Raw genomic sequence first — 24047 nt, 5'->3', positions numbered from 1 at the left:
TTTTTTGTACATTGGAAATATAATAAAAAACTAAGACAAATGAACCCGACAATAAAATGCGCTCTAAGTTTTGTTATAAAATCAGACACCATATTAGCCTCTCTAATTACAAACTTAAGTTGGACGTCTAAAAAAAGGAGAGAAATAATTAAGGATGAGAATGGTAGGTTTTGGATGGTAGTAGTGTAATATTAAGCTGCCAAACCTATGGACCATATGAAGGGACAGTACCCAATTGATTATCTATTTTCCAAGAGACACAAAAAAGGGAAGTGTCCAATTGCTAATATTGGTAACAACTATACTATTTTTCAAATTATCAATATTTGTGGTTTTGAACGCCCCTTAAGTTGGTAACATAGTCAAGGCTGGTAAGTTACTGAGGCAAACACGAAACCTCAAACTCTTGTGGCATAATTGGGCAATTGCCTTATTTTTTTAATGGTGATTGGTATTCCTTTTTCAGAATTAAAAATAGCCACAGTTGAGATTCGCACATTTGATGGATCGGTTCAAAATTCAGTTTCTTGATTTTGAATGATCAAGTCTCACTTTTATTATTTAATTCAGATTTAAAAGATAAGTATAAGGCACGTATAATTATATGATCTGATCAAGTTTCCTCCTAGAATATAAAATTTATTATTTAATTTTTAACATTTTTTCAACTCCTTTACGTTTCACTTTTTCTAATTAATTACACAACCAATTAAACTAACCGCCCCAAAAAAATACCCGTAGGCCGTAGCCACATTAGCATCCCACTAAAATTTGTTTGACTTTTAGTCATATTTGCTTTGTCGGTATTTGTAGTTATCTACCATCTACTATTTTCAAAAGGCAAACCAATAAAATATAGAGAAAATTAATTTTGTGCAATGATAATTTCAGAATTTGTTGCCTTGTAGTTGAATGATTAATTATTATTATTATTGAATTTTAAGTAAATATTATATAAATATTAGATGATGTATTAGATATATAGTTGGTATATCATCTAATAATAAAAAAGCAAACCGATTTTCATTTATGAGAAAACAAAGGATTTACAACAAAAGAAGAAAGAGAGAAAACGGCTAAGGTATTGGACATAGCAAATCAACAGAACAAAATAAACTATCGTGGAGAAAAGATAAGCATATAATTAGTCCCGTAGGTTGGGTATGGCAAATAAGAGGGAAACTAAATTAAATTATTTAGGAATGTGAAATTTAGATAGAAGAATAAATAGTAAACAATGAGAGGATATTATTTTAAACTCCTTTTAAAATCTAATTAATAATACACAAATGTATAAAAATGTAATTATAAATTTTTTATAAGAGCGTTTAGAAAATATTAAATCAGTGGAATCATGAAAATATACCTATAATGAGTTTTAAAGAATTCCAGAAAACTTCTAAAATATTTTCCTATGTTTTAGCTAACTCTAAGGCTCAGAGACTTTCCTTCCTCCAAAAGGACAATATATCGTTCTCTCCCACTTTGGGCCTCACATTACAACTTTGTGTGTTTTTTGTTACAGGGGACAAGCTACAATATTACAATACGACTCCATACTCTATTAATTATATTCTAATAATGATTATTGGGTCTCACAATTTAGAGCTTAGAAGATAAGGATAGAAAAATAATAATTTAGAAAAGTTGAAAGCAGGATACCTTGGACAAGACTTTGGTTTATGTCCAATTTTGTCCCTGAAATATCCACCCACTTGCCCTCGAAATGGGCCATATCCCCCACTCTATTATACCTACCAAACAAACACACACCTCCTTCAATTACCCTCACTCTCAATCTTCCTTATTCTCTCTCTATATCTACCCTATAGGCTTTTAGTTTCAGTCTTCATTCTTGACTCAAGTCTCCTTCTCCCACATCTTATCCTTTAACACAACCACTAAACTTCCAATCAACTACTTATACCTACTTCAATTATTTAAGCTCCCATTTCTCACTCACAACGACCATAACATAACTCTTCTACTTTCTTTTTTTTCCCTCTCCCTCACTTACTCTGTTTTCACCTTCTCTTTCTCACTAACATTTCATCAAACACTTACCCATTCAAAAACCCTCACCATGACACGCGCTCTTAGATTTCTTACCGATAATGTCACGGCGCTGGCAGAGGCTGCGCCGCCGCCGGAGCCGAGAGAATTGGAATCCGATTTCGTTGTCATCCTGGCAGCGCTTCTATGCGCCTTAATATGCGTCGTGGGATTAATCGCCGTCGCACGGTGCGCGTGGCTCCGGCGAGCTACCGGCGTTGGGAGCTTGCCGGCGCACTCTCAGGCGAACAAAGGGCTGAAGAAGAAGGTGCTGCAATCGCTTCCGAAGTTCGCTTACGTGGACAGTAACTCGAGCACGTGGCTGGCGACGCCGGAATGCGCGATTTGCCTGTCGGAGTTTGCCTCCGGCGACGAGATTCGGGTGCTGCCGCAGTGTGGGCACGGGTTCCACGTGGGATGCATAGACACGTGGCTTGGGTCCCACTCTTCATGCCCAACCTGCCGACAAGTCCTGGCCGTTTCTAGGTGCCAGAAGTGTGGGCGGTTCCCTGCAGTTGGCGGTGGCGGTGGCGGTGGCAGCACAACTAACTGTGCGACGGTTGATGAACCGGAGCTAAAGTCAAGAGAAGAGAACAATGCATCTGTTAATAATAATAAGGTCGGTGGTAGCAGTTGTAGTAACATGGAGGGACATCAAAGCCATAACGGTAGCAGTAATTTCCTGCCATGAACAAACACTTTCTTCTAGTTTTTGTAGGTTTTTTATTTTATGTAATTTTATATTATCCAAGTTGAATGAAGAGATTGGACTTTGGGCAAAATCTTCGCTTTGGCATACCCTCTTTATTGTTGCAAATTTGGTAACGTATATATTTTTTTTGGTTATATATCGGTAACATATATTTTTATTTTACTGTATGAGTTGGATTTGATAGAAACCAGAACTCTTATAAAATGCAGTAGGTTGTTGTACCTTAGAGAAGTGGGTAGTTAACTTTAGAGATTTTAAAGTAATTTTTTGTTGATAAAATTGTAAAATACACTTTATTTAAGTGCAAATAAGTTATTTTAATCTATATGTTTTTTTAAATTCTAAACATTGATATTTGATCAATGACTATAAATATTTAGTTTCTGAGAGCTAAGTCCAAAATGTAAAAGAACATAACTGTTTTTTCTTTCACTTTAGTCGATATTTGGGACTACTCCCCATATTCAAAAGTAGTAGACAGGTAAAATGAAAAAAAGTATATATATGAGTTTTGTATAATGTATTGATTGTATATAAATCTTTAGACTCAAAATATAAATATTATAACCATAATTAAATATAGTATTGTTATATCTTTTTGAGAAAGTGATACGTGTCGGATATGTTATCCTTCAAAATATCCGACACGTATAAATTGTATATGTTAACGTGTCGGATATGTTAAGGCGGGTTTGGTCTACTATTTGATATACATAAATTGTATCCGGACTTTTTAGCCCGACCCGCTTTAGCCTGAACCCGTCTGGGTAGCCCATTTTGACACATCTACATAGGCTATACCATATATGATTTTACTTTGTTTATTTATGAGTAAATTACACTAACACCCCTGAGTTTTAGTGAAATTACACAAACTACCCCTCAATTTTCTACATCTACATAAATCCCTCTAATTTTTATACTTTCATTACACAGACCACCTCTGCACGATAAATAAGTGCAATCTTTTAAACAAAAATGTGTGATAGATGTATTAAGTTAAACAAAACATGGTATGGTATATTGTGGAGACAAGTCCAAATAATATATGAGTCGATACCTTTTTATTATTTTGGTTCTTTACGATATAGTATAAGAGCAATTTAAACAATATCTATTTAGAACTGTTGACACATTTTGTAATAAAAATAATAAAGATACATTTATTTGTATATTATTTAGATTTTTCCTCGTAATATACGATGTTTTGTTTAACTTAATTGCATTTATCATATTTTTTTTTAAAAAAAATTACATTTATTTATCATGCAGGGGTGGTCGGTATAATGAAAGTATAAAAACTATGAGATATTTATGTAAGTGTAAAAAAATGAGAGATAATTTCTGTAATTTCACTAAAACTCATGGGTGTCAGAGTAACTAACTCTTTATTTATTTATCTTCAAATTTAGGATCTATTTAGTATGTGTATCAGAGATAACACTTGTCTAAAATACAAACTAAAACCATTCTGCAAAGGAAAAAATTAGGTCTTTGATGTAGTTTAACCAAAAAAATATGTGTTTGGTGTAACCTTTTCATTTATTAATTAAAGGTATCATACAGTACTAATTAACATAAGAGTGAGTAAAATGTTACTCTAATGTACTAATGTAAAAAATATAAAGAGTCCCAAGTTATGGTTTGACAAAAACAAGGATTTATCAACTAACTAGTGTAGCAACATATTAATATATTCAGGTTGATATATATAAAATCTAAATGTGAGCACTGAAGAGAAGCACACAAGTCATAAGCTCTTAGGCTAAGGCTGCATCAAGCATACTATTATATTTCCAATAAATGAATCAATTAAGAAGCCAATTGAAACCTATTAACGAGAATAATTAATATATTGTCATTGCAGATTAAATCAAATGCATATAATTATTAGCAGCAACATGATCAGAAGCTGACAAAGGAGGTAGCCAGTAGAATAAAAAAGCTATAACAGGAAAGGAAGATGAATAAAGAAGCATCACACACAAGGGGCATTGAAATCTTGTTTTGGAAAACGGCTTTCTAAAGATTTTATTTTAAACACATTGCATTGAAATTTCTACAAGCTAATAGCCATGAATTTTCTGAAAATTTAAAAAATGGAAATTATGGCTATTAGCCATGAGTTCTTTGAATTTATCTCGAAGATGTAGTAAATGAAAAAGTTACGCAAAAAAACATAATTTCCGAGTCAAACTACACAAAAAATGTAATATTGTCAATTTTATAAATATCAAATTATTAGAATAAAATTTAATACTTTGTTGTTGAAATGTCACGGTCAAGGAAGTAAAAGGCATCACACCTCATTCGTGATTACATGCTTAGTCACCAGCTTAGCAAATGAGAAATGAAAAGTGTAAAGATGAGACTAGTATATTTATGTTTATATTGCTATTAATTTAAAATTAAATTTTTAATATATTGTTAAGATTTTATTAATTATTTTTATATAGATATGTCTCCACACACGTCTTTCCTAAAAAGAATGTCTAGCATATTAGCCAATCAAGCTCAACCAGCAAGTCCACATTTGCATTTATCCAAACAAGCACAGCCAGCATCAATCCAATTTCCTGTGTGATTCTAATTCCCTCCTTATTTTGTGCATTTTGTTTTTTCTACAACAAAATGATATTTTGACTTTGCTTTTCTCTCTTTGTTGGGTACTAACAATTACCAAATAAAATACTCATAGCATTTGTACAAAATTGGTCATCTAATGAGAATCACTTTAAGCACTTTTGTCAAATATTATTCACAATTACTCCAGAGTGCTAACCATCTCTAATAAAACTTGCACAGTTGCACGCAACTTTCTACATCAAGCTTGATTTCCACTATCCCAGAATCATCTAATCTTCAATGAACAAATTTAATTTTAGGAATAAAATGAAAGGCACAATCATTATAAAATCAAGTTTAAAGTAAAGACAAGACAAAAGAGGGATATAAAGGTAGTTCAATTGATTATTTTATAGGGTTAAAAAAGAAAGTAAAAGTATAAGATTCTCTTTTGCAATATGGTCCTCTTTATCCCAAATCCCATTTACTCCTAACGGGGGAATACAAAGTGACACATCCTTGATGCCCGTAGAAAAAGCTTGAAAGTGATAATTGGTGGCATCTACTTTTTGTTTTTGGTAGGACATGTGTGGCTCCACACATCATTTTTATCTTCCAAGGTTATCTTCTCTTCTCTACTTTATAAATAATGTTACATCTAAATATTTATATATGTACCATCTTATACTATTATAACTTTTATCACGAGTCATATTATTTGTACATTGGAATTTAAAATTTTTCTTACATCTCAAGAAATTTTTCTTTCTTCATATCTTCATTCATACTTTACTACCTACCTCTAATGTAAATATGTGCTTCTAAGTAATGTGAAACAGAAAGAAACCATCAAAAGGTTCTAATCCCTATCCAGGCCCACTTGGGGGTTAGCACTAAACAACTCAGCAGTAAAGTGAAAAGTTGAAACTAAGAAAAGCAAAAAGGCAATATTTGCCCCAAATCCTAAATATACATGATTTGAGAGCACTAATTATGTGAGATATTTTACACCTACTTGTCCCTTTTTAACTACAGCTCTGCAAGGCCACTCTCGTGTATTGTTTATTTTCAACCGAGTTGAGATAAAGACTTCAGCCTACATTTTCATTTTTGTAATGTTAGGCTCCCAAATAATGAGAGATATACAATCTTATCTCTACACTTACTTTAAGAGTAAATAAAAAAATTATTCCACAATTTAGTTATTCTATAAAATATTAATGGTTTAGATTTAAATACTAATTTCAATCATTAGATTTTTATAAAATTAATAATTGAGATATAAAATATCTTTTTTCACTCATTCTTAGAATAAATAGATTCAAATTATTTTTTCAATTTATCACGTGACTTATTAGAATATGACAACTCTATGCAGGCTACGTGTTCGCTTACATACATTTTCTCCTATGACGGCCTAAATTGATGAAGTGGTAGCTAAACTTCAGACCTTATCCTACTTAAGCATCCAACATGAATCATGCCTAAATTGATGAACATGACATCTCATTCTATAATCCATTCTCTTATGTTATTTGTTGTGTCTATTCTCTTATGTTTTAAAACTTTGTAATTTGCTCAATAAATGAAGATTTGTAAACTAATAGCTAAAAGCTAAAATTAATAAACTAATATGCTAGATGAAGATCTATAAAATAATAGGTACATATAAAATAACATGTATGAATTGTTATTTTACAAAATATTGACTTTAGTCACCTTAAATTTTTACGTGTATGAATTTGATCACCAAAAAAATAAAAATCCAAATTAATACTCAATAGTCATAAATGAAAGTCAAAATAGTCTCTATCAAATATCATAAAATATATTAAAAATGACTAATTTGACATACATTTGATATTTTTTAGATCATTTTAAGTTTTTCAATTTTTGAGACATACCTAACGTTTTACTAAAATAGCAAATGAACTACCTGATGGTCTTGTCAAACACACTCATAGTGGGTGCACTAATTACTAAAGAGAGGTTTACATTTATAGAGAGATCCATATGCCAACTCCCTGAGTGTAATTAAGATTGGAAGTGTGAAAATATGGAAGATAACTCATTTTACTTCGACGCTGTAACTTGGGCCTGATGTGTTATCTTTCAAAGATTAAATAACAGAGTTACCTTGTTGAGCACGACTTACATGCTCAGATATTTTATACAATGTTTTTTATAATAAAAGAAATACTATTTGATGAGGGGGCAAAGTAAAGGATTAAACATCCTCATAAAAGAACTAAGTACTAGGATTAAGTGATTGAGTCATACAACACAGCATATCAGCACATCTGCATGTCTACCAAAAAAAGTATCAATAAAAAGCCTAAGTGTAGAACACCAAAGGGATACCAAAACAAGGACCCAATCTCAAAGGAAATCTAAAGACAAAAAAGAGTACTTGAAAATTCTAGTGTTCTTTTCCAACCAAATACACTAAAATATTACACTACCACATAATTTTGGCATCTTTGCAAGAACCAAAATTGATCTTGAACTTGTTCAGGTTTTCTGCAGCGACCAAGTAGGGCATAACAAAAGCATGAAGAAGAACACTGATCCTAGATCAGGGGAAGTTGCTCCCTCCTAAATGCTGGCTTGTAACAAACTAACAATGACATTCATCATCTACTTGAACATTTATAACTGAGTCTCGTAGAGCTAACACCTTATATGGACTCAATTTCCTCTTCAGCATCGCTCTCCCCCCCAAATACGGCAGCCATTTTCATTGCCAGCTTTGCAGCCATTTCCCTCCTTTGAAAATCAGGCATCAATCTTAAGCTTGAACGCATGTTTCCAATCTCAGCCATCATCTGTTCCAAATCATCGAAGTCAAGAATTTTACCCATATCAGGCTTCTCATCTTCACAATCATCAATATTATTGGGTAATACTTCCTTGTCACTCTCATCTTGAAATGCAGTGCCTGAGGTTGAGGTCTGGAGCTCTTTATCAGATTTAGTTCCATCCTCAGGTTGACATTCTGCGTTGGGGTTGCTATGAGGAATTGATCCTCCGGCATCTAAAGAAGGTGCAGAAACCCATCCATGTTCCATATCATCCCATAGATCAGCTGAACCGGCTGATAAAACTTCATACTCCAATTCAAATTCCGATTCATCTGAAGACTCTGCATAAATTAAGATAAACCAGAGTAAGTGCTTAGCTTTTATTCAAAATTACTAATAGTAGAATGCTCCATATAATGAAAAACCAAGGGAAGAAAACAACCTTCTTTCTCAGGCAATGATGGCTCACTTATTCTATCACCAGATTTTAATATCATTCCAGGCCACATGTGAGCAGAGAGAGCACCATAGAGCCGCTCAATTCCTTGTAAGTCACCATCTACAGACAAGCCTGTCAACAGCAGTTCTTTTGTCTCAGTGAAATGTATGGAAATTTTGTAACGGAAAACATTTGTCGAATATTCATCATCATCTAGCCCCCCCCACCCACCCACAAAAAAAAGAAGAAGATTTGAATTATAATTATGACTCATTAATATATAAAACTGAACATTTGTCAGAGCAAAATTCAGAATAATGTGCAATTGTTAGCCAATAAGTCATATTATTAACGCATGAACAACTAATTACAACAACTGGCAGGGAAGGTTTACATTTGTCAAAATCAGCATTGGAAGCACATGCCTCAATGAACTCGATGTTATTCTCTGTGCACCATTCCAAACAGGACCTTCTGATATCCCCTGATGGTTCTTCATCCCCCAATAAACTAGTTCCCTCAGATTCAGATATTCCATACTTAGCAAACTCTGAATAAGGATCAACAGCAGAATCTTCAAGCTTCATCAATCGTCTTCTGTATTCAGCATGAACTGGATGGCCTGGAATCAGATCCACTTTGTTTCCAATGCATAATAATATCTCAAAGTTTTGAATATCAGTGCAAGATACCCAACTCTGAAGTGCAGTTAGGGAAGATAGCTGCACATAATAAGAAGAAAAAAAGATACATCACATGAACATGTTGCAAATGCACAGTTCTGCACATAACTTCCCTGGCGGATTAAACCATATCATCGATCAATTGAACAAACTAACTAAGAGTGAAGTGAAAGGATGCTAACATCATTCATGTCAAAAACCATCACTAAAGCATCCAATTGTTGAAATATGGGCAGACTCCTAACAGAAAAGTCATCATGAAGATTAGCCGTCCATACAGAAACATCGGCAGTATAGTACTTAGTGCTGATATTCCACCTGTTCAATCAATCAAAAACACACTGAGGAATTTGGTTAAAAGGTGTAATCAATTCACAGTGAACATACCCATGGACATTTACTTCAGACGCAGAATCAGAAGCATCTTGAAGATCAATAGAGAGCAATCCTGAAGCATGCAAAATCAAATTTAGTAGATTAAACCTATATCCAAGCCATCAAAATAAAATGGCTATCTTATGCTAAAATATGATTCTAAAACAGTTATATCAGATATCGGAATCCAAACCTAAAGCTTAGAATTAGAATAATTGCAACCAAGCTCAGTGGATCAATCACTAAAGGGGAAATGAAAGACTTAGCTGAAAACCTAAACTTTCAATAAAATCCAATATTAAAAAGAACTCGATTGAAGATATAAGATAATAAGAGGAACTTACGAGATAAGAGGGTACGTTTACCAACGTTGGGAGATCCGATGATGAAGATGCCGGGTCGATTATCAAGTGGAATTGGATCCTTTGGTGATTCGTTAGGATTCATCTTTAGTTGAAAGCTTCAATTGTGATGAATGAGGAACGATCTTTGATTTGAAATTGTTATAACCCTAATTATGGGGAATTGGTCACTGTTAATTGTGGTTTTTTTGCAGACAATTATGATCATCATCTATTAATTACAGTGATAATTCATTGTTTGCGAGTTGCTACTCTTTTTTTTTACAAAAGCTAAAATGCCATTTTTGTTATTTTATCCTTAAAAACATACCAAATTATCCTTAAATATCATTAATTTTTTATTAAAATTTAGAGCCTTGTAGAGATAAAGACAATAAAAATATATAAATGATGATGAAGAAAGAGATAATAGAGAAAGAAGAGAGAAAGAGATGCCAAAATATTCATTTTTTTTATATATTAAACCTAATTATTGATGAGGAGAAAGAAATCTCTTTCAGAAATTTCGTATATTTTGATAAATAATTAAATATAAGATAACATATGGGTAAAATAAAATAATTTTTTTCTAAAAGATCAAATTAAAAAAACTAGAAGAGCCAAAATAATCAGAGGAACCAATTACACGATTATTAATTAGATATTAATTACTTTATGCAATACATACCTCTAACCACAAAGACATAGCTACCTCAGAAATCAGCTACCATAGTATTATCTCTCGTGATATATGAATTGGTCAGCACACCGTATGTAAATTTTGTAGCAAAGTCCTAGCCATCCATTTACTAGTTAAGAAGGTGATATAGAGGGATTTTGATTCAATTGTCATCAAAGCACATCATCTCTTGCAAAGCATGCAGAAACATGAAATGGTAAGGAATGCAAGAGTATAAAATAATACAAGTAATACTCTAAAAGCACAAAAAACTAAAAAGAAACTTTCTGCTGATGTCTTTCAAACTTCAAATGCTAAATAGTTTCAATTTTCTATCTAATATTCTCAACTCAATTTTGGGGACCAACTAAACTTCCAAATTTATCAATGATAAGTTGCTGCTTCTTCTTACACCAATAGTAGCAGGATCAATACCAGGCTTTGCACCAATAGCAAAAAACTCAATAATGATGTCTTCTAAAGGCATTCCCTTGTTAGGAAACAAAGACAAACTATGAGAATGGGTATTGTATAGAGCATTATTGACCTGGCATGAAAAAATACATAAATGTCATTGTCACAAGTAGTAGCATTTCAGTCCAATTTCAGTTATGCAAATCCTTTAGGATACTATTAAAATGCAATCCCATCAAATGCCCAACAGAAACAATATGAAAAACAGATGAAACAATTGTGAGAATATAAATGAAACAATATAGCAGTTGTAATGTTTTGATATAGATAGAGGGTTCCATGCATGAAACAGAAACAAGACCAACATGAAAATCAGGCTATGTCAGAGTTTAAACATACCTCCTTCCAGCAACATCCATAAGCCTCATGGAAATAACTATACAATGAAGCATACAAAATGTTGTAATGACACTTATAAGTAAAGAAGTAGACATTGAACTCAATCCCAAATTTGACAAAAGAGCCCCTACTCCTGTCTGCTCAAGAATCTGGGGGGCATGTATAGAAAGATTGGCAATTGGTACCAAAGGGGGTGTTGGAATCTGGATCTCCCACACTAAAGATACTGTTATCATTATGCATTAGCATAATGCTTGAACCTCCATTGTGATGGAGAGTACTCTCATGCAAACTTCCAAAGAGATTGACAATTGGATCCTTAAGACCTGCAGCAGCCTGAGTTGCAAAGTTTTGTGCTAATCAGCACAAGATGTCAAAATGGTGTTGCAAAAAAATTAAAGATAGCGTTTAGTTCATTAACAAACTAGGATGAAACATAACAAAATAGTACGTTTTAATTTGTTATGTTATTTTTGGTTAGTTGAAAGACTTGAAAGAATATGAAAAGTATGTGTATTTCATTCATTAAATGAATAGAATAATATTGAATTGAGTAGAATCAATTACAAATAAGAACTAATATCTCGCTGTGAGACTGAAGCTTCATTGTTGCAAAATACACATTTTGATGATGTTGTGAGTGTGAAAGAGGTAAGAAATAGAGTATGAACAAAATGTAGATAATTGGTGGTAGGCAAATCAAAAAAAACTCATTCCCACTAATAGTGACAAAGCTTGTTCTTTTCCATCATCATTTGTCTGTTTAAAAGATTTGATACTACCATCAAGATCCTTAAAAGCTACACCTAGACACACCATTTTTAAAGAAAGATATCTCACTTTCAGGCACTACTACTAATCTTCTTTAGAATCTTGATCACAAACATATATCTGGCCTTCCTTATACTGGATTTACTATCACTGCTGCAAGATGGAAAAAATCCATTTTCCACTGAAGTTGCTTTCAATGCTTTGTCATAGGTTCTCTCTCCGGTGAATCTTCTATCAACATAAACATTACTGCTATCGGGGAAAGAATGACTCTGGGTATCCCATTCTTTAAAATAAATTTCCCTCGTTCTTGAAGTGCACTAACTTCTTGTGACGTAAATTTAGCCATTGAAACAGATTTCACTGCTTGTTTGTGGGTTGAAGAATTGAAGAGGAGAAAATCAAAGGAGGGGGAGGGGTGAGGGTCACAAATGTTTCTGAGTTGAAGATGAAGGTTCTTACAATTAAGCGATACGTTGGTGAAATTGTTAAAGAATTACTCAAGAAGCCACGAGATCAAGAAATCAATAACTGTGGCCTGTGGGTTTGAATGGACTAAAAGACTAAAAGACCTATCTATGGATCCTTTTGAGACCCTCTCTTCTTGGTTGCATGCATGTAAAAGCCTTCTTTCTTTGATGATTGACAAGAAGCAGTGGCCGAAAAACAGCAATCCATGCACTGAAGAAATCTGGTCCTGAGCTTCATGAGTTCCTCGCACAATTTTCTGCTGGCATTGCACTTGCGGCCACTGTGGGTTTAATTAATTGGACTAAAACATGGGAGCACTGGTCACTGCACCAAAAGATATGATTGAGAGTGCAACAAAAAATATATTTGAACAATTTTCACCAAAATGTTTTGTTATGTAAACAATAATTTTTAGGTATTTTCCAAAATACTCAATAACAAAAATGTCTCTATAAAATCTTATTCTTAGATGGTAAAAACAAAAAATAACATACAAATATAAGATATATAGGTATAAATAGTTAGACAATATGGACAAAAATAACATCAAATTTTAATATCTATACATTATTGATATAACCTTTTTTACATATTCATCTATTATTTTTACTTAATAGTCAATAATAGATAATATGTTAATAATATTACTCATACTATTGGTGGATACTTACTAATAATGAGTATAAATGTTTAGGTGAAAAAGACAAGTGTGACATAAAAATATAAATCAATGAGTGAAATCAACAATAAGTATGTCATGTAATAAATTTCAATTGCGTGTGGTTGTGAGTGAAGCTGTCATATATAAGTATGAGTAAAAACGCTATTTATTATATGAAATTATAAATATTATTAAAAATGGTTTTGAAAGATTCGTATTTTTGGGTTGACAATGACACGAGTAGGTTGTCCGTGAAGGCCGAAGAAGTTCCAACAATATGGGGAGTTTAAGGTCTTTGTGTTTTGCGTTTACATTTTCTCTTCATAGATTCCGATTCCATTTCCCACACCTAATTTTTCTTCCTTTCTTTTCCTTCCCATTAAAATGAAGAATCATAATAATAATCTATAATTCTATATCTACTCTAGTGTTCACTATTATCTGTTAGAAATAATGGATTAATGAATAGAGGTTGAGTTTCTTGAAGCTTTTTATTTTGATCGTAAATCATAGTGATGGAGAGAAGAACCTGTGAGGAATTAACGCCCAGGTATTATGGCCTTTGTGCCATTGCAGGAATGTTCAGTGCTGCCACTACCCATCTTGCTATCACTCCTCTTGATGTCTTGAAAGTTAACATGCAGGTTAATTTCATTTTACTATTCACTCGTTTTTGTTTCATTCACACTGCTTTACTTTATCACCGTTTCTTGCATGTTTCTTGGTAGGAATTCTGAACAGGATATGCGTTTCTTTAAATAGAATGTTTTGGTTCGATCTTGAGCAAAGAGAGTGAGATAGATTTTTCTGCTGCGCCAAATGTTTGATTATGTTACAAAAGATAGGTTAGTGGGAAACTTGGTGTGAAATTTGAAAATCACTTTGCAGCTTGTTATTATAACAAAAAATGTTGGAAGACTGATTTTCTTGCCGACCCTTTTAGCATGAAAGTGAGATGAGACTCATAATTTTTGGTAGAACACATGAGGTAACATATCATACTGTTTGTTGATATGTTTGGTCTATTCTATAACCTGGGCATACTATGACAAGAGATTAGAAAGTATAATATTTTAGTTCCTCTTGAAGCAGTTGAATCAAAGAGAACATATTGAGCATCTTGTTCCTGTCTTGCTTCATCTTGTTCTGTCCTCTTGGCAGAAGTTACCTAGAAGGGCGACCCTGTGCACGAGGCTCTCACCTGGTAGGATCCGTAAAGGGTAAACATATATAGTCTTACCATCGTAAGCAAAGATGATATTTCTAAAATTTGAACCCATAACCTTCAAGTCATAACGACAATCAATCTTATCGTTGCCCGAGACTCGCTCTCTTCTTACCAAACATTACGTACAAGAATGAATTTTCATGCTGGTGTCTAGTAAGCATGATTGATCTTATTGTTGATTTGATCATGGTTTTAACAAGAAAGTGAGAAACTTGAAATGAAAATCACTTACATTTATTATAACAATAACGTGGAAAGATTATTTTTTTGCTACCCTTTTAGCATGGAAGCGAGATGAGATTTACAAGAATGTGTTTTCACCCAAATGCCTAGTATTTATGATTGATCAAATTTTTGATTTGATCATGTTTGTAATGAGGAAATGATGATGTCACATGTAGGTGCACCCAATTAAGTATTATAGCATTTCCTCCAGCTTTACTACCTTAATGAAGGAGCAAGGGCCTTCTGCACTCTGGAGAGGTTGGACCGGCAAGTTCTTTGGCTATGGTGCTCAAGGAGGCTGTAGATTTGGTCTCTATGAATATTTCAAGGGTGCTTATTCTAACATATTGGTAGACCAGAACAGAAATCTTGTTTACCTTCTTAGTAGTGCATCTGCTGAAGTATTTGCCAATGTAGCTCTGTGCCCATTTGAAGCTATCAAAGTGAAGGTTCAAGCTCAACCCTGTTTTGCCAAGGGCCTGTTTGATGGCTTTCCGAAGTTATATGCATCAGAAGGCATACAAGGGTAAAGAAAGATTAAACACATTTGTTTCTTTTTCTTACTTGGTATCAGTATGTGTTTAGGGGGATTAATTAAATCTTCTATTCTCTGTATTGCTTGCAGATTCTACCGTGGACTTGTACCACTTTTGGGTCGAAACATCCCGTGTAATTTCTTAATCTCTTGAACCTTTATTTAATTGTAAATTAGGTAGAGTAATATAACTTTATATTTAAAAATTAAAGTGAAATTAGTAATATTTCTACCTCTATGTTGTCTGCCATACTATCTTGTGAAATCTTTTAGCATTTAACTATCTGCCAGAAAACTACTGTCAATTTTACATTGTGCTTTGCTCTATGGTAAATGTTTTGTATTTTTGTCATTCCTGCTCTGCTTAACATCTGGAAAATTTTCATTTCCTTTTGTCGAATCTTTATATTTCCTACACATATTCAGGTTGAAATAACTATTGGTTTGATCGAGTGGCATGGTTGCTTGTCGATTAACAAAATAACAATAGACTTCTTCTTTCAAACGAAGCATGTTGAGTAGTATTCGAATATACATTGGGACTCTTTTCTTATAATAAATAATTTTTTTCATTTGGAATAACTCGGTAATGAAATACGTAGTTTCGGTGATAGTGAGCTATAACCCTAGCGGTTGTCGATCAACGAACTGAATATTATGTATTCTGCTTATTTTTTGGACAGTTTCCATGGTTATGTTCTCAACATTCGAGCATTCCGTTGATCTTTTGTATCGCAATGTTGTTAAAAGAAAAAAAGAGGATTGTTCTAAAGTTCAACAGCTCGGTGTGACATGTTTAGCTGGATATGCAGCTGGATCTGTTGGAAGCTTTATTTCTAATCCTGCTGACAATGTTGTTGCTTCTCTTTATAACAGAAAGGCTGATAGTCTTGTGCTGGTATTTGTTTCCTCACATTTTGTTTGTGATGCTTTCTAAAGGCATTGGATAGGTCATACTAAATTTGTTCCACTTATTTTGAGAGCAGGCTATCAAAAAAATTGGGCTAGCTAATCTATTTACAAGGAGCCTTCCTATTAGAATGTTGGTGGTTGGTCCTTCTATTACTCTGCAATGGTTTTTCTATGACACCATCAAAATTTTAGGTGGACTGTAAGTGTATTACTCCCTAAACTTTTTAAGTTATATTTATAGCTTGCTGAGTAGCTTCTTCAATTTTACTTAAACATAGTTATTGAATATTAACTCAATTTTGATTCAACCATTTTGTATAAGTCATAATTATATATCAGGATGTGGTCTCTCTTTGTTGTTGAGAAAAATGAAGGAAGGGACCAAACCAAATTATTGCTTATTCTTGCATTGTTTACATCTACATTTGTATCACCTATATACAGATTTTGTCGTTGGGTCGTTACTTGGGCACACGGGCATGCTATATTTAAAGAGTAATTGAGTCATTTGCACAAAACATTTCTTCACGAATACCTAAACTTTATCTTTTTAATCCAGTAGAAAATGGAGATAGATGCCCAAATTTAGTGTGATAGGCGTAAAGCCAATGTCACTAAGAGATAACATAGCAGGTCATGCAGTGGCTTTTAATGGTTAAGAATATAAATCATGATACTAGATTCCACCTTTGATCTGTGTCTACTAGAGTACCAAACAAAAGAAGATTGTAATCACAGGCTATGAGAGTGTTCAACTCGGCTTACATGTATGACTTAACCATTTAGCGTACTAAAAAATGCAAAAAAGGCTTCTGTTGTAGTCAAGAAGGTTGATGTTCTAGAGTTGCTGTGGTGAATTGTGATGATAGTTGTAAGTAACATTACAGACAAGATAGCCCATTAAAATATGTTAGTTAGGATATAAAAATGCTGAGAATGGAGTAACATGGCTTGCAAACTTCTGTACTTGAGCAAGAATGTCGTTATCTGATGCAAAGTTTGCAAATGTCTCAATAGCCATGGTTCAAAAGTTAAGGGAGTTACTAGGTTTATTGAAGTTTTTACACCGTCAAGTAGTCGTTTTATGTTGTTCGATTTGATAAGCTTGGAATCAACCATAATGTTTATGCAGCGTGAAGATTTACGAAAGAAATGAGACACTGAACTAACATAATACTTTAAGTACATATTCTCTATTCTCTGAAAGGTAACTTTGTTTTGAAACCTTGCAGGCCAACTAGTGGTGAAGTTGCAAGTGACTTGAGAGGAGATGAGGCAGGCTAGACACAAGGAAATGGAATTCTGCAGTCACATTTTTGTACTTGCCTCATTATGTACGATTGCAATGTCATTATATATGTTATGTGTGTGAGTAGTTTGTGTGGTGGCTTTTGTATTTTGCCACCATTTAGTATTTTTTAATCTGTCATTACTCATTATGACAGACTTTAGCTGAAGCTTTTGGAATTTGGTTTGGAAAAAGAGGAGGAACCTATTTATGTTCTCACGTGTACTAGAAATAAGTTTTTAAAAAGAAAATTGAACTTACTGGCGTTTGGGTTTTTGAAGGAAACATATTTGATGTCTCATTAGTCGATATTTTATTGTTTTTGATTAATTAAAAAATATATATTTAAGTTAAAAATTTAATATATAATAATTTTTATAATCTCATAAGTAATAACATATCAGTTGGGACGTACCATTTTTTCTTGCCTCTTGGCATTTCTCCTTCTAATACTCGTACATTTATTATCTACATATTAACATTTCTAGTTTCTAAAATATATTTGTTGTGTATTTATTGTTCTTGATAAATTTGTTTTTAAGTGTGAATGATATTAAGGAATGAAGGATCATTTATCCTAAGTTATGTCTCAAATCTTATCTCACTAATAACAATAAATAAAAAATAATAATGAATATTTAACTTTTTAATTGACATAATATATTTTTATTGGTACTTATAAGATTTGAGACATAATTTAAGATAACAGATCACATAATAAAAGCTGCTCTGTAGCATCATATTTCTCTTTTATTAACATTGTCCGGTTTCCAATTTTTCCATAACCTTTTGAAATCAACTAAATTGGACATTAATTATTTTTCTTGACTTCTTAAAAAAATATTATAAAATTATCGTCTTACTATTATTTAATATTGTCTTTAATTGATGGTCTCAACGATAACAAAAAATAAAGATAATCAAAACCTTAATATGGGCAAATGAAGAAAAATCTAATAAGTATAACATATAAAATGTAAATTATCTTATAAATATGATCACCAAAATCTTTTATAGTCGGAACAGCCGGAGTATTTGGGTAGTTTTTTTTGTACTATCAATGATAGCTGCATATTCATTCTTTGAGTAAAGAACTAATTCATTTCGGGTGTGTGCTAACCCTCCTAACAAATGTCGTTATCAGGAATTGAATTTTTGACATTTGGTCATTTTAGACATCTAGTAGGGTCTTACATCATTAACTCATATCTCATTGATCTGATTGCTTTTCCACACCTTGGGAAAGGAGCATTTAACCACTTCAATAAAGAAAGTCATAAACATCCATCTTAACAGTTTATCATATTAGTCATCAGAATGAAAGCTACATTTGTTTGTTAACTTTAAGTAAGTGAATCACAAAAGACCCTATTATTGAGGATGTAGGTAACAAAAGCTTAAAGCTCATAATTCACGAGCAGAACAGCACTTTGTATTGTCACCACTAGTGACTAGCCAAATGTCCTTAATAGCTCAGTGTGATGTATGGTTTGTTTGAGAAAAATTTGTGTGGAGACGAAACCATATAGAGACAACTAATAAGATTATGATAACACGTTAATATTTAATTCTAATTAAATTAAATTTTAAATGATAGCATCAAAAACCATAAAAAGTATTGTCTCCAAATATGACATATTAAATGTGTGAAGTTTTTGTCTAGTTTGTCATTGAAGGTACAGTTTCACTATCAGCCATGTGGTATGTAGTATGCCAATGGGGATAGACCCAACTCTCTCACTCTCAACTCACAGGACAATTACCAGAGTAGTGACTAGTGAATATCAAAATTAGGATGTCACATACTTCATATATCAAAATTAGGAAGTCACATACTTTATATATGGTGACTAATAACTATGAGTAATTATAAAATAAGTTATGAGACACTATTCTGTTGGGCGAATATACGCTTATCGATCTCAAACATTTTATTCGAGATAATTACGCATAATATTCTAAAAACACTACATATGAAAAGCAAGCATAGAGAGAATATAGAACCAAAGATATAAAAATGGATTCTAGTAATTAAAAAGGCTCCTCCCGCCAATAATTTCCGAGTTAAACTTTCTGATGCAAAATATTACATGATCTAAAATATGAACCTGAATTACAAATGTCCATAAATTATTTCCTCTACCAACACTAGTCAGCTTCTATAGAGTAGCTTATGGCCCCCCAAGAGAAGCTGTAGAATGTTACAAGTAACCTTCACTCATTGTATTGCTACTAAACATGTTAGAAAACACCAATTGAGTGTCTAATTGTGCCACCGCATTTCATGCAACATTTTAACATTCGAAGTTTGACATTACCCAAAGTCCCCAAAAAAATAAATAATGCTCAGCCACATGTTTGACATTTATTTGGTTGAAGGAAGGAGTTGGTAGCAGCCATCACCCTGGCAGATCCTAGGGTGGGAAAAAAGCTGTTCTGAATAAATAAAAAATTGTTCCATAAAAGAGAGATTCACCACTTGATTTCTGATTAGTTGTAGTCTTTGACTGTTATAGGCTGTTGGATGATCTTGTGGACCCTTCTAGATACTAATAGGTGACTAGAGTTTAGACAAACTTAAACTTTTGTAAGATTGTTATACATTAATACATTATTATTGTATCATCTATCATTCTTATTCAATTATTATACATATTTTAAATATAAGTAATACAAATGAATTTTAAATGTAAATGATGTATTGACTATATGTAAATCTTTATACTAATGGTGTATATATATATATATATATATATATATCATCATTGTCATGTGTAACCAACTTTCAAACGTTGGTCAATTTTGGGAGGTGGGTAAGGCAGAGCATGTATTTGCCAAACTATCTTCTATTAATCAGTGCCTAATAGTCCTTTAAAAAGTTTGGGTCACAATCAATGAAAGCGAAATTATCATACACAAAATATTAAATTTATCAAGAACTTTTTCTTGTTTCCTTAATATATACTCCTCTTTTGTTAGGAACTTCTTTTGTATTTGTTCAATAATGTGAATAGCAACAGAGGTGCCAGCTATGCTGCCTACACATTCTAACCAAAATCAAGTGCAATAATGCATCATGGAACAAAAGTATAGTTAGCTAGCTCTAGCCTCCTACAACTAGCAAAGCTCTTGAGCTTTGCCCATCTTGTTCATAATGAAATATATTGACCTGGGTCTATGATTTTTAACATTATGAAACACAGCTCCAAATATTGGCCAGCTGTCTACTTGAATATATATGAACCAAGAGGGTTAGTGAGTGATTAATTAATGAAGATAATTACAATGGTTAATGCATTTCTATTGGTTCTTCAAGAAAACACAGGTTCTTACCGGTTAAAGTTCTGGCAAATTAAGTTTCTTTAAAATTAGAGTAAATTAGCAACAGTATCAGAGCCAAAGAGAAGGCTAGATGGCATATTTTGACTGAAAGGGGGCATTTTATATAAATGGCACAAAGGGTAACTATAATTTTTTAACAATTAACAATAGAATGAAGATGGACAATTGAACATACATACATAGACACAGTACATAAGCATCTTTGGTACTTCCCCACTAGCCACTACCCATCTCTATTTTGCCTGTTGAATTGTACACTTCTTTCTACTTTCACAACATAACTACAAATGAAATAAGATTGTACAAAAACAAAAGAAAAAATCAGAAAATATATAACAATAATTTGAATGCCTAAGAGATGTAGTAAGCCATGCCTGCTCTTGAATTTCTCCAATTATAGTGACACACTAAATCTGATCAATGGTTAAGCCTGGGACTATTTCATAATTAACAATCAACTTCAATTTTACAGTTGAAGTATTGACCCCAAAAACAAAACTTACTTATGGAATCTATTGCTTCTAGAGACTGGTGTAACCAAATGAAATCAGGTTTTCACATAATCAACTCCATCACGCTTTCTTCGAAAATAAGCGGATTGTCCAACTCTTTTTCTTCTTATGTTGCTGAGGTTTAACATCCTTGTTCTCCCTCTTCTCCACAAGCTCAGCCATGTATTGTACAACAGCCTGAGATGCACCAACACATGAAACATGAGATAAAAAACTTTCGGTCTTTATTAAAACATCAAAAGAACTAGATTGAATAGAAATGAAAGTTACCTGCGCTCCCTTTTCAGCTATATGTCTTGGTGGAACTTCAAGAGGATTCTCTTCCACTCGTAGGACACGTAGTCGACTGAGCATCCTAAATGAGTCAGGAAGAACATAAATCTGATTATTGCTGATATCCAATTCCTCAAGCATTTCAAGGTTCCCAATGGATCTTGGTAATGATCTCATGTCAGCAAAATTGTTTCCTATGACCAACTTGACAAGAGAGGTAGCAAAGCATAAGCTCTCAGGCACTGACTCAAGCTCATTAAAACTCACATTAAGTTCCTTCAGGTTTATTAGAGATGACATTGTCGTAGGAAGTTGTTTAATGTTATTGTACCGCAAGGACAAAATCTCCAGGCTCTGAATCTTCCCTACAGCTTCTGGTAGGGCTTTAAGTCGATTATAGTCAGCACGGAGCTCTCTAAGGGAAGAACAGTTACCAATAGAATGTGGAATTTCTTCAATGTCATTTGTCTCCACACTCAATACTTTTAGGCCAACAAGTGACCCAACAGTGTCAGAGAGCACTGAAATCTGATTTGAACTCAAATCAAGCTCCTCAAGACGGACCAATCTGCCAAAAGAAGCAGGCAGAGATGATAGCTGGTTTCCTCGCAAATCTAGATAGACTAGACTAAGCAAATTTCCAATAGAATCAGGGAGCTCTGTGATCCCATTGGAATGCAAGTCCAATCTGGTCAAGGATGAAAGGCCTCCGATTGTGGAAGGTAAGGACATAATCCGATTCTCGGATAAATCAAAGGTAACCAAACTTGATAATTTCCCTATTGAATCGGGCAGCCAATCAACTTGGTCCATCAACTTATTCTGAAGTTTGAGATCACGAGCACCTTTCTTTGCAGAAACTTCAATTAAGCTAGCAAGTTTTATCAAACTCAACTTATCACCACCTTGACCTGTAAAACAACACTCCATTAGAACAACATATTTGCCTACAACATGACCATCAGGAAACAACAACAATAAAAACAATAACAGCTATAATAACAACAATAACTGAATTGAATATTGTGTGACATATACCTGCAATAGTTGTCAGTTTTAGTGATGAATCCAATATCTTCGGTTTGGATAGGTTACTCGGTTGAATTCCGTAACTGTTGGAGTAGAATGTGGACTTGGTATTCTTGACATAACTGTCATCTCTTGTGAACAATTCTAAACTCTTCACGGGTTCTTTCTCTGCATGGAGCAAACTGGAAGAAGCAGCAGGAGGAGGTTGCATCTTATAAAAATCACCCCTAGAAGATGAAGCAGAAATTGAATTGTTCGCCAAACTGGTCGAAACTGTGGAAGGGGAACCATTGGAGTAACTGGCTTTTCGAGAATTCAAATTGGAATTGGAGGGAGTGGAAGAAACACAGTTGGAAGCTCTCTGAATCAATTCATCAAACAGAGAGTGAATGTTTTCAAGATCAAGCAGTTTCACAGCCTCCCTCTTTTGCTCATTGCTCTGAAAATAAATAAAATTATTCTGCATCTCTTGCAGCAGTATGAACAACTCCTCTGGCACTTTAACACCCTTATTTTGTTTGGCTATGGATTCAAATCTCACTTGATCTTCTCTCTCAACATTGATTATCAAAGCCTTTGCAGCTTCAACTTCATCAATCCCTGGTCTAACAGGTAAAGATTTATGAATCCTCATTATCTCTTCAACCACTTCATCCACCGATGACCAAGTCTCCATTTTTTCTTCCGATTTCAGTGTTTACACTAAACCCAGATTCTGAAACCTCAATATTTTCACCTAAATTTTAAATTTTGAAGCAATTACGAACACCCTTTTGAAATTGGAAACACCCCAAATATGAACTGAATTGGTTTCTTCTAATCTTAAGTTTCTGGATAAAAAATGAAGGAAAGCAAAACCATTAATTATGAAAACAAGTTACATACAATAATACCCATGAAGGAAGAAAAGAATAGCGATATTAAGTTAAAGTAAAAACCTTTGTTACAGATTTCAATGAGCAATGAAGAAGAGAAGCGTAATCTTTTATGAGTTGGAAATATTGAAGGATATGAAAATATGAAATGTGCTAATTTGAATGTGACAGATGAGTTGAGAGTAAGAACGAGATCTGCATCAACATCGTCATCTGCTAACACTGTTCACTCGTTTCTTCTTCCTTTATTTTTTGTTGTTGATGTATCGTTGTCCTGTTTTGTTTATGCGCCACTTTTCTTGTTGCCCGATATATCCCTGTCCCATTTCTTAAATAACGAGATAGGATACACCATGTTCTTCTATTTTTTTCCCATTTCCCACGCCCGCGGTATTATTAACGGTTTTAAGTGCCCCTTGGTTTGGAATTTATAGCAACCATAATAGAGAATATATCTTTATTCTT

At 33.4% G+C, this 24047-nt stretch overlaps 4 protein-coding genes across 6 annotated transcripts; 2 read left to right on the top strand and 2 right to left on the bottom strand.

The window, feature by feature from the left end:
* LOC109348981 (RING-H2 finger protein ATL8-like) lies at positions 1766-2834 on the top strand. Its single transcript, XM_019589610.1, has one exon. The coding sequence runs from the start codon at positions 2084-2086 to the stop codon at positions 2741-2743; it is 660 nt and encodes a 219-aa protein (XP_019445155.1). The 5' UTR covers positions 1766-2083; the 3' UTR covers positions 2744-2834.
* Positions 7550-10211, bottom strand: LOC109348980. Of its 2 annotated transcripts, none has more exons than XM_019589608.1 (6): positions 9972-10211; positions 9640-9700; positions 9435-9570; positions 8964-9291; positions 8573-8701; positions 7550-8480 (listed from the first exon to the last, which is right to left on the bottom strand). In XM_019589608.1, exons 1-6 carry the CDS (start codon positions 10072-10074, stop codon positions 8008-8010), a joined length of 1230 nt encoding a protein of 409 aa, XP_019445153.1. In that variant the 5' UTR covers positions 10075-10211; the 3' UTR covers positions 7550-8007. The 2 variants fall into 2 exon arrangements, with proteins under 2 accessions (XP_019445153.1, XP_019445154.1); XM_019589609.1 differs by having other exon boundaries at positions 7550-8471; positions 9972-10205.
* On the top strand, positions 13606-17816 carry LOC109348979 (mitochondrial phosphate carrier protein 1, mitochondrial-like). Its single transcript, XM_019589607.1, has 6 exons — positions 13606-14007; positions 14993-15342; positions 15442-15485; positions 16035-16249; positions 16338-16462; positions 17496-17816. The coding sequence occupies exons 1-6, from the start codon at positions 13879-13881 to the stop codon at positions 17545-17547; spliced, it is 915 nt and encodes a 304-aa protein (XP_019445152.1). The 5' UTR covers positions 13606-13878; the 3' UTR covers positions 17548-17816.
* Positions 21009-23895, bottom strand: LOC109348978 (plant intracellular Ras-group-related LRR protein 4-like). Of its 2 annotated transcripts, none has more exons than XM_019589604.1 (4): positions 23646-23895; positions 22717-23537; positions 21676-22589; positions 21009-21582 (listed from the first exon to the last, which is right to left on the bottom strand). In XM_019589604.1, exons 2-4 carry the CDS (start codon positions 23381-23383, stop codon positions 21466-21468), a joined length of 1698 nt encoding a protein of 565 aa, XP_019445149.1. In that variant the 5' UTR covers positions 23384-23537; positions 23646-23895; the 3' UTR covers positions 21009-21465. The 2 variants fall into 2 exon arrangements, with proteins under 2 accessions (XP_019445149.1, XP_019445151.1); XM_019589606.1 differs by having other exon boundaries at positions 23655-23895.

The sequence above is a fragment of the Lupinus angustifolius genome, chromosome LG06 (assembly GCF_001865875.1).
Source record: "Lupinus angustifolius cultivar Tanjil chromosome LG06, LupAngTanjil_v1.0, whole genome shotgun sequence".
Lineage (NCBI taxonomy): Eukaryota > Viridiplantae > Streptophyta > Magnoliopsida > Fabales > Fabaceae > Lupinus > Lupinus angustifolius.
This window is presented reverse-complemented; position numbering and strand designations above follow the sequence as displayed.